The sequence below is a fragment of the Muscardinus avellanarius genome (assembly GCF_963383645.1).
Source record: "Muscardinus avellanarius genome assembly, chromosome: 17".
NCBI classification, from domain to species: domain Eukaryota; kingdom Metazoa; phylum Chordata; class Mammalia; order Rodentia; family Gliridae; genus Muscardinus; species Muscardinus avellanarius.
Genome location: NC_137803.1, coordinates 63830808 through 63841273, shown reverse-complemented (window position 1 = coordinate 63841273; position 10466 = coordinate 63830808). Strand labels below are relative to the sequence as shown.

The following is a 10466-nucleotide window of genomic DNA, read 5'->3' as shown; positions in this document are numbered from 1 at the left end:
ATTTTATTTGTAAACAGGGTCTCACTAAGTTGCAGAGGGCCTCACTAAATAGCCGAGGATGGCTTTGAACCTGTGCGATCCTCCTGTCTCAGCCTCCCAAGCGTGGGATTACAAGCGTGCGCCACATCGCCCGGCTGTAGTTACGTTTTAAGGTTTGAACCTACACAAGGCTGTTCACATGGAACCAAGCTATGATAAGGACTGGTCAGCGGGCTCTGCCCGTGTGTGTCAGGGAAGGGAGGGATGACCGGGGGGCCCGGCCTCTGTCCTCGACGCCGTCATCCTCGTGGGTACCGGGTGCAGGCCTTCATTCTATTGCCCCCTGCTGAGGAAAACCATCCTTTTGAAGGCGTCCCTGAGCTCGGGGCTCCGGAAGGCGTATATGAAGGGGTCAATGACCGCGTTGCACATGATCAGCATGCCGTTGATCTGGAACAGAGACATGTAGCAAACGCAGTAGGGGTTGTTGGGGCAGAAGGTCATGAGGAGGACGTGCAGGACAAAGGGGGCCCAGCAGCAGATGAAGACTCCCAGTAGGATGGTGAGCGTGATGGCCCCCTTCAGGTTGGCCCTGGGGAGCGTGGCGATCTTCCTGGCGTGGGAGCGGGCCAGCAGGAACATGTGCGTGTACAGGCACAGGACGAAGGCCAGCATCAGAGGGAAGAGCAGCGTGAAGGTGAGCACCGTGGGCACGCGGTGGGAGAAGAGGACCATGGCGACGCCACTGGCCGCGCAGAAGCTCCAGACGACCGCCAGCGTGGCCACGGCGCGGCGCACGGTCACGATGCGGTGGTACTGCAGGGCGTGGAAGATGGTGATGTAGCGGTCCACGGCGATCGCCGACAGGCTGAAGATGGAGCCCAGCAGAGACAGCACGAACATGGAGTCGAAGACGTCATCCACCGTGGTTTCAAACCTGCCCCGAGGCTTGACGTAGCCCATGTTCCTGAACAAGATGAAGACGCCCTCCAGGATCTTGTACAGGCTTCCCAGCATGTCGGAGACGGCCAGGCTGCAAATGAAGCAGAACATGGGGGCCTGCAGGTTCCTGTTCTTGAGCACGGCCAGGAGGACCAGCAAGTTCTCCAGGACGCCGGCGACGGAGATGGCGAAGAACACCTCCCCCGGCAGGTCCACGGGCGGGCAGTCTGAGCGGTTCCTGGCTGAGCCGTTGCTGCCTTCGTAGGGGCTGACGATGTGCTTCATTGGACCTGCTGGCGGCCGGCGGGACGCGTCTGCCCCTGGCGTCTCGGGAAGCTCAGTCCCTCCTTCAGAACGCTGTGGCTTTCGTAGCCCTGGCCGGAGAGCTGAGGTTTAAATCACTGACTGCCTACGAGAGAATGGAGGGAATTAGCCAGGGCAAGATCAAGTTCAAGAGAAGCCCCAGCGGCCTCCTCTTTAGGAAGCTCCAGCCCCTCTACCAAAGGCCGGGGTGTAATCACTGCAGGACAACTGCCCCCCCCCAGCCACCTGGCGTGCGGTCAGTGGAGCTCTGGGCTCTGAGCTGACGGCAGAGACTCTCCTTTGTCTGTCCCGGCCCTTTGCCTCCCGTCCTCCTCAAGGGCGCAGCTGTCTGTGAGGACTGGAAGATTGCCAGCGGCGCCCTTGAATGGGAGAGCAAAGAAACGGGAGCCCCGTGCAGAATCAGGGCGCGCGCCCCGTGCTATGGTCCTCCCGTGGAGGTGCGGCTGGGTCCGGGGACTGACGTTGCCGGGCTCTCTGCACTGCAGACCCCACGCTGGGGCGATGCAGAGGTGCTGGTGCAGTTCTGGGAGATGACCCACTACGGGACACATGTCTGCTCCTGTTTCAGGAACTTCCCGGGGCGCTAGCCCTGGGGCCCTCCAGTCTTCCTCTGGTGTCTGGTCAGAGTGGATGCTCGCAGCAGAAACGCCCAGTTTTCCCCGAAGCAGAGAAAAGCCAGCGGCCTCAGTTGGTTGGCCTCCTCCTGAGAGAAGCGGTAGGACCTTTCATGACTCAGTTTCCTGGTGGTGGTGATGTCAGACAGGGTTAGTTTTGTGACAGGTACCGAACTTGCCTTTGCCACTGTGGTTGTTTTAAAGGCATGGCCAAGCTGAGCGTGGTGGTGCATGCCTGGAATCCTAGTACTTGAGAGGCCGAGACAGGAGGATTGCAAGTTTGCCTCAGCAGCTTAGCGAGGCCTCAGCCATTTAGGGAGACCCTGTTTCAAAATAAAAACTAAAATAAGGCTGGGGGTGTAGCTCAGTGGTCGAATGACCGTGAGTTCAATCGCCGGTACCAAAATAACAACAACAGCAACAGCAATAATAATAAATAAAAGATCGTTCTCCCTAATGTTGGTGGGCCTCTTCCAATCTGCACACAATAATAGGTCTCACCCCTCCTCGGAGAAGTAGGAGGGGGGCCCTCCTGCCGCAGCGCGAGCGCTGGTCGTTTTCCGCCCTCAGAACGGCCCTGAAGCATGCTTTGTCTTGGCTCAGAAGTCTCCCGGCTTCCAGACCGGAGCCGCGCCAGCCGTCCGGGCGTCCAGGTGAGAGACCAGTCTGGGACTTCCTAGATGGCAGGAGGGTGGGAGCCGGTGCGCGCCTGAAGCTCTGTGGGCGTGTCTGTACCCCGGCACAGAGTGTGCACGGAGGAGTGGGTATTCTCACCTCGGAATTCACAGACGTGACTGGAGGTGGCCTGTTCTTCCGCTCTCAAGGGCGTTTGATGGTAAAATCAACAGAGAGAAAGGACGTCCTCGGAGGAGATGCTGCCCTTGACACAGGTGGCTTTGAAGCCCGCTGCTGCGGCGGGCATGATGGTGGTCAGTAGTGATGTATTATTATCATACGTTTGCCCATTTCAGAAGAGGTAGAAAGCTTCGAATGCTCTCACCACAGAGAAATGCTGGCTGTTCACGGTGACGGCTGTTAAGTGCCCTCACTTGATCATCGCACAGTGTAAACGTGAGCCACACGTCATCCCCATGAACACGGCAGCTGCTGCGCATGAATGATAAAAAGACCACATGAGGGCCTTCCGGGGGCTATTTCTGGGAACTGAACACAAGCCAGAGGTGGCGGTCCACACCGGTCGTCCCAGTACTTGGGAGGCCAAGGCAGGAGGGTCACGGGTTGGAGGCTAGCTTCACCAGTAAGTAAATAAGGCCAGGAGTGTAGGAGTGTAGCTCAGCAGTAGAATGCCCCTGGGTGGTTCAGTCCCCAGCAACACACACACACACACACAATCTGAATATAAAAATTAAACCAGCAGCCTGCACAATTAACAAAATGCACATAGATCCTTAGGAAATACAAACTGTGCAGCCAACCCAGGTGTCATCAACAGATGGATGGGCAGAGAGGCGCAGACGCGGGATGGGGTTTCTCAGCCACAGAACAAAATAATGTCATTTGCAGGACAATGGCAAAACAAGAGCAGGTGCCCAGGAACCTCGAGGGCTGGGCCTCCTCTCCTACCAGGAGGCTGGGGGAAAGAGGAGCTGAGACTGAGAGCAGGGAGAGGCGGCCAGGGACGGGAGGAGGGCTGCGGAAGGCCAGGCTCAAGGACTTGGTGAGGAGCCCAGCTGGCCGCAGCCGCCTCGCTGGCTTGAGTGGGGGGTGCCGAGGGAAACACCCCAAGACCTCACTAGGATGTATGACTCCAGTGCCCAACTAAGGTTGAACAGAAAAACGATCAGACTGTTCTCTTCAGAGAGTGCGCTCCGTTCTCCAAACACTGCTGTAAAACGCGCTCCCACAGCGTCCTCCCGCGGGCTTCTGTTCCACAACGCAGGTGCCTCCTGTCTAGGATACCTCCCTGTCTAGGGGTGCCTCCTGTCTAGGGGTGCCTCCTGTCTAGGGGTGCCTCCCTGTCTAGGATACCTCCCTGTCTAGGGGTGCCTCCTGTCTAGGGGTGCCTCCTGTCTAGGGGTGCCTCCCTGTCTAGGATACCTCCCTGTCTAGGGGTGCCTCCTGTCTAGGGGTGCCTCCTGTCTAGGGGTGCCTCCTGTCAGGGGTGCCTCCCCATCAGGGGTGCCTCCCTGTCAGGGGTGCCTTTCCCCCTCAGTTTCCACCCCTGTTTGACGACCACACTCCCCTGGCATCGGAACATCTCCCCCTGCGGATCTAAGTTGCACCTGCGTTTAAGCTCAAAGTCCTGATGAAACCTCCTGCTGCCTCCTGGGCCCAGCCGGGTCCTGCACCTCGGGCCCCAGGAGATCCTGCCCGTCTCCTCCGCCTGGTGCCACCCTCCGTCCCTGGGAAGGTGTCCCGGGCGCTTTGCCTCCGAGCAGTCGGGCGCCCTGGGGGGCTGGCACACCGAGCCCCCGCGACACCCAGTCGATGAGTGTAACCTTCTTAACCCGAGGACTCAGCTGTTTGTGCTTCCAAGGAGACCAGTCTGGGAAGATCTCTACAGCACACCAGCTTTCAAGTTCAGTGGGAGGGTTTGATTTATAATTGTGAGGGGGAAGTAGAGTACCTCCTGGAGCTCAAATGCCCTGTTGTCTGTCCTTTGTCGGGGTAATGCCAGTCAAGCCCCCGGCCTTCACTCTGTCAGCGGAGCACAGAGCTGTATTTGTAAGAGTGTGCAGAGGGTCAAGGCAGTGCCCTCCTGGGATCTTCCTGCAAGTCAGGAAAAGGTTCTTGTTTAATGGGAAAGGGGCTAGCCAGCAACCTTCATTTATAGAAAGGCGTTGAAATCAAACCTCTTATTTCATTTGTTTGTTTTGGGTACTGGAGAATTAATCCAGGGGCATTCTACGATCCAGCTACATCCCCAGGCCCTTTTTATTTTTTTGTTTTGAAACAGGGTCTCGCTCGGTTGCTTAGAGTTTGCTAAATTGTTGAGGCTGGCTTTGAACCTGCGATCCTCCTGTTTCAGCCTCCCCAGTATTGGGGTTGTGGGCATGTGCCACCGTGCCCGGATCAGACCTCTTATGTGTTGAATGTGGAGGGGTCGGGGGGAGCCCATCCTCAGGGAGTGGGTTTTCTCAGGAAGGGAGATGGTGTATACACTCCACCTTAGGAGGGATTAAGAGGCGAAGTCAAAACCAGCTCTGGCTGCGGCTCCAGGGTGGTAGGTGCCTGAGGAGGCTGCTTAGGAGGCTGGAAATGCCGGAGGGTCCCGGTGAGACACTGCCGCAGGGCTCCACCCTGGGGGCTCTGAGGCCCCTGCCTCCACACTAGCCAAGCGGTGTCCCCCGCGGCAGCGCCCCCAGTGGGAGAGGTTGCCTGCATGCACGAGGCCCTGGTTTTGATCACCAGGACTTTGGTTCACGCGTCCAGCTCCGAAACACATCTTGGTTAAGAGGGTCCTGTTTGGCACGGAGGGACCGGAACCCTGTGGCTGTTCTGGTGCTAAATGCAATAAAATATGTGGAAAATAGCATTATAAAAGACTTGTGGATATTAGGTAAAATATAAAATCACACTGTAATAAAACCTGTGGGTATTATTAATCAGTTCTTCATTGAAAGAAGTAGGAATCCAAGAAAGACTTTCTTCCTCCCTCCCTCCTTCCCTCCCTCCCTCCTCTCTCTCTCTCTCTCTCTTTCCTCTTTTTCTTTCTTGGGATTGAACCTGGGGGGCTGTCTCTCAGCTATACCTACTCCTTTTACTTTTTATTTTGAAACAAGGTCTCAGTAAGTTGCAGAGGGCCTCAGGAGTGGCTGAGGCTGGCCTTGAGCCTGTGCTCCTCCTGCCTCCGCCTCCCAGGAGCTGGGTGGCTGGAGGGAGACCTTATGTTTGATTGACAGTGGGGTCAATGTTTCCAACTCAGGTCAGCTGTCCTGGATCTTACAGTGAAAATCCACCTGTCGCCTAGGACGGGCGGTGCGGTGGCCGCTCTCTGAGGACTCTGAATCCAGGCACACCCTCCTTCGGACTCCGTGGAGACCCCGTAGGGGTGCTCGGAGGGAGCCCTCTTTGGTGGCTGATTCACAGAGTTCACTTTGAGAGCACTCAGCTCCTAGCCCACCCGGCCTGAAATTCGCAAGAAGCAACGCAGGAGGGGCAAAGAAGGAGGCAGGTGCAGGCCTTTCCCAGCTGCAGCGGTGGGCAGCCTTGGCTGGTCGCCCCTCGCTGGGGGGCGCCTTCCTGCTGGCCTCTCCCTGGCCCCGCCCCTTCAGCAGCTCCCCCTCCTTCGCTCTGGAGCTGCGAGAGGCCGCTGGGGCCCTGTTCTCCTGCTAGCCTTTCCTTTGGCATGAGCGTACCCTTGAGTTGAGCACTTACTTGCAAACCAGTCTTTTTTTTTTTTTTTTTTTTTTTTTGCGGGTCTGGGGATGGAGCCCAGGGGCATTCTACCTCCAAGCACTATTTTTTATTCTTTATTTTGAAACAGGGTCTCACTGAGTTGCAGAGGCCTCACTAAGCCTTCCCAGTACTTCCCAGTGCTCGTGGCGTCTGCCAGGCTTGCCCGTCACCTCTCTGAGCCACCGTCCCAGGGCCCAGCTCCACCAAGGTCTTGCCTGTCTCTCTGTGCAGTGCACTGTGTGACTTCTGCACACGCCCCGCTGTTTCTGTTTTGTATCTCCTCTCCCTCCCCCAGGCACGGACTCAGCCCCATCCAGACCCTCTCATCCTCTGTTCTCTTTAGGGTAGCACTAGCCACATTCAAAACACCCAGGTTTGAGCTGGCGTGGTGGGCACGCTTGTAATCCCGGCATTCGGGAGGCTGAGACAGGAGGATCGCGGACAGCCTCAGCTACTTAGTGAGGCCCTTTGCAACTCAGTGAGACCCTGTTTCAAAATAAAGAATAAAAATAGAGCTGGGGTGTAGCTCAGAGATAGAATGCCCCTGGATTCCAACCCCAGTACTGCAAAAAAAAACAAAACAAAACACCAGCGCTTGGCCTCTGAGTTCCTTCTGGTCACAGCTGCCTTGAGCGTGTGCGGCAGCCCAGCGAGTACAGAACCTTGCACACTGCGGTTCTTTTCTTACAAAGAAACACAGCCCACACTGAGCTCAAGAGCTCGTTAAGTGTTAATCGTGTACTAAATATTCACAGGGAATAAATGTGAATTAGAAAAATTAAGTAGAACTAGAACTATTAATGCCGTGGTATTTCAAAGATGCAGGAGCTGCCCAGTAGGAGGGCAGCCTGGGCTGGCAGACCCCTCCCCTGCAGGAGGCTGAGCGCCTCTCGCCAGGCCATCCCTGGGCTGGCAGACCCCTCCCCTGCAGGAGGCTGAGCGCCTCTCGCCAGGCCATCCCTGGGCAGCCGGCCAGGCCCGACAGACCCGTCTCACCAGGAGCAGGAGCGGGTGGGAGGCGCTGGCCTCGCCGGATGCCCGTGTCCTCGACCTGGGCTGCGGGGCCTCCGCTCTCACTTCCGCCCTGGCGAGGCTGATGCGGGAGGTGTCCCAGGACACTGCTGGAGACCGCGGTTCGAGGAGGGCTGGGGACCCCACGCGCCTCTCCTGCGGCTCGGGGGGCGCCCCTCTGCCCACTCACGCCAGTGCCAGGCACAGGGCTCTTCTCACACTTCACGCTTCGCACGTGTGTATGTGTGTGAATGCATGCTGCCTCTGAGTGACGTGTATATATGTGCTTATTTATGTAAGAATGTGTATAACTGCGAGCGTGTGTATGTAGGTATGTGTTTGTATGTGTGTGTGCATGTGTGAGTGTGTATGTGTAAAGATGGATTTTTATCTGTGCGAGCATGTGTGTATGTGGGCATATGTGTGTACATGTTTATGTGTGTGCATGTGACTGTATAAATGTGTGCATTTTCATGTGTGTGTGAGCATGTGTGTATGTGGGTACATGTGTGTACATGTTTATATGCACATGCATGTGTGGGTGTGGTGTGAATGTGCATGTGTGCATGTGTATGTGGGGGCGTGTGCGTGTCCACGTGGGTGGGTGTGCACGTGTTTATGTGTGTGCGTGTGTGGCTTGCGTGTGTGCAGTGTACCTGTGTGTATGTGTGCATGCACATGCGTGTGTACGTGTGTTGTGAGGGTTTGCATGACTTGACGTCTCAGTCCCCAGAGCTCCTGCGCGGAGGCGGCCCTGTTGGAGGCGGGCCTCGGTTGCTGGGAAAGGCATGCACTCTTTTTTTTCTCTTTCTGCTGCTGACTGCTGTGGATGTGGGGCTCCAGCCCCTAAATGGACCGTGACCCTGGCCAGGTGCTCGGGTGCTGGCTGAATCATGCGCTCGTGCACGTGTGTGCGTGCAGATGTGTGTAAGGATGAGGACGTCATCTCAAGGCAGCTAACAAAAACAAAACATGAAAAATAGCTGTTTCCATCAAAAGCCTGGGCCCTGCTCTCTGGGCGGCCCAGGCCCCCAGCCAGCCGAGCGCAGTGTGGCGCGCAACTGGAATCCGCGCACGTCCAGGGGACAACCTCTGCGGGAGTGCGTGAGGATGAGCGCTCTTTACCTCTCGTTACTCCTATATCCATGTGCTAGCAGGAAGTCAGAGGACGCCAGCCCAGGAGGAGAGTGCCCCGTCCTGCGACGCAGGGTCACGTGCGAGCGTCCACGGCGGAGCTGCTCAGACCCCGACATGGGAGGCGCGGGGAGCCGCCATGTGCCCGCACCCCGTCCCTGGAGCAAGCACCGAGCTCCTGAGCAGACAGCGGAAAGGCTGACTTCAGGAAGGGGTGAAAGAGACGCAAGTGTTTTCCACCCCTGCTTCCATTAGGAAAAGAGAAAATGACCTATGCCAAAGAGACCCATAGAGAAGGGAATCAGTTTATTAGTAGGGAAGATTGTGCTATTTAGGCAAAAAGCAGTAGACTAATGAAGTAGACCTCATTGTTAGAATTTAATTAGAAAGATAACGTCCTCCCTGGGGTGGAGGAAAGGCTGTAATTAAAAAGAAGAGCCCCTGGGAAGATTCCTGAGTGTAACCTTTTCTCAGACGTGTTCTGAGAGACTCTATTCATGGCCCAAAAGCACTTCGGAAGCTGAGAAGTTAGTAGAAAATGTGCTTACCTTCAGCTCTGCAGCAGGCACTTTCTGGCCAGGATGACTGAGACCGAATGAACTTTGAAGAAAGGCGAGCCAGCGGACCTTGGGGCAGGCAGCGCCGGCGCGCGCGCATCACGGAGAGACAGTGGCTGTTATCACAACCTTGAACAAATGTCACTCGGAATGAGCTGCATACTTCTGGAAATGAGAAGTGGAAAGCGGAGGTCTGCTTAAAACATGATTTCGCCGGACAAGGCCACTTCGAATGTTCCTGACCACGTCGCTCGCAGATTATGGCGCTGTAATCGGACTCTTCTTGAAATGTCACCCAGAGTCATACTTGGTCTCAGGATGGAGAAATGGAATCAAGCCGAGTTTTGGAAGAAATTATTCTGAAAGATTTGTTTGAAAGTCACCAGCAAACTTCTCAAAACATTTTGTGAACCTTTGGCTCCGTAATCTTATCGAGAAGGAAATAACCCTGTTATCTATATTTCACAAGACCAAACAACAAGGTAGAAAGGATCGTACACCAGGACGCACAACGGACAGTGGGCCAAGACACCCCCAGAGATGGCGTAGAAGCTGGCACAACCATCCGTCATTCAAGGCGAAGCCGCTCGGTTTCAGGGCACAGTGTTTTGTTTTCGGCTTACCAAGAGACTCACCGGGAAAGGCTGCTGTTGGTATCAGTCGCACCAACCTGAGTGTGTGTGTGTGTGTGTGTGTGTGTGCGCGCGCGCGCGTGCTGGAGTTTGAACCCAGAGTCCCATGCATGCTAAGTATCTGCTGAATGTTTAAACGTGTACTGGGCCAAGTTCTGAAACAGGCAGGCGTGGATCTTTGGGGCTGAGGCCAAACCAGTGGCTATTTCTGAAAACATCAGCTCTAGCCTTAGCTAAATATTGTCCACATGTGGGTGGTCTGGAGAAGACTGGAGTTTGAGGCGTGACTTTGATTTGCTTGACAGGTGAACACAGTTTTACCCAGTGGCTTCCCCTGGAAGGAGCACACGCTCTGCTCGCCCCGTGGACTCAGGTCTAATCCAGAGTTCTGAGTAAACTCACGAGCTCCAGCAACATTCCCTGAGGTGCACGCTTGGGTGTTCCGCGGGCCCCTTTTCCCTTACGAGAGCCACATACTTGAGATTTTACACACACGCACACACACACACACACACACACACACACACACACACACGACACTGATTCCAGAAAGCTACTATTTGTATTATCTGGTGTTTAGTGCACTTTTCAACTACTGTGACAAGGAAAAAACCTTACATGGACAACCTACAAGAGTAAAATTTACTCGGGCGTGGCGCACACCTGTGATCCCAGTACTGGGGAGGCCGAGACGGGAGGATCGCGGTTCACAAGCAGCCACAGCTGCTTAGTGAGGCCTTCTGCGACTTGGTGAGAACTTGTTTCAAAATAAGTAGTAAACAATAGAACGGGGGTATACCTCGGAGGTAGAGTGCCCCTGGGTTCAATCCCCAGCACTGCAAAATAGAAAAGAAAATGTGTTTGGCTCATGGTTACCAAGGCACAGTCCATGATTGGCAGACTCCAAGGCAGGC

The 10466-nt window shown here is 55.5% G+C and overlaps 1 protein-coding gene across 1 annotated transcript; it reads right to left on the bottom strand.

The window, feature by feature from the left end:
- Positions 1-312: 312 nt before the first annotated feature.
- MC2R (melanocortin 2 receptor) lies at positions 313-1206 on the bottom strand (the record flags this gene model as incomplete). The annotated part of the gene is made up of 1 exon (XM_080714736.1): positions 313-1206. One exon carries the CDS (start codon positions 1204-1206, stop codon positions 313-315), a length of 894 nt encoding a protein of 297 aa, XP_080570862.1.
- Between the last annotated feature and the right edge of the window lie 9260 nt (positions 1207-10466).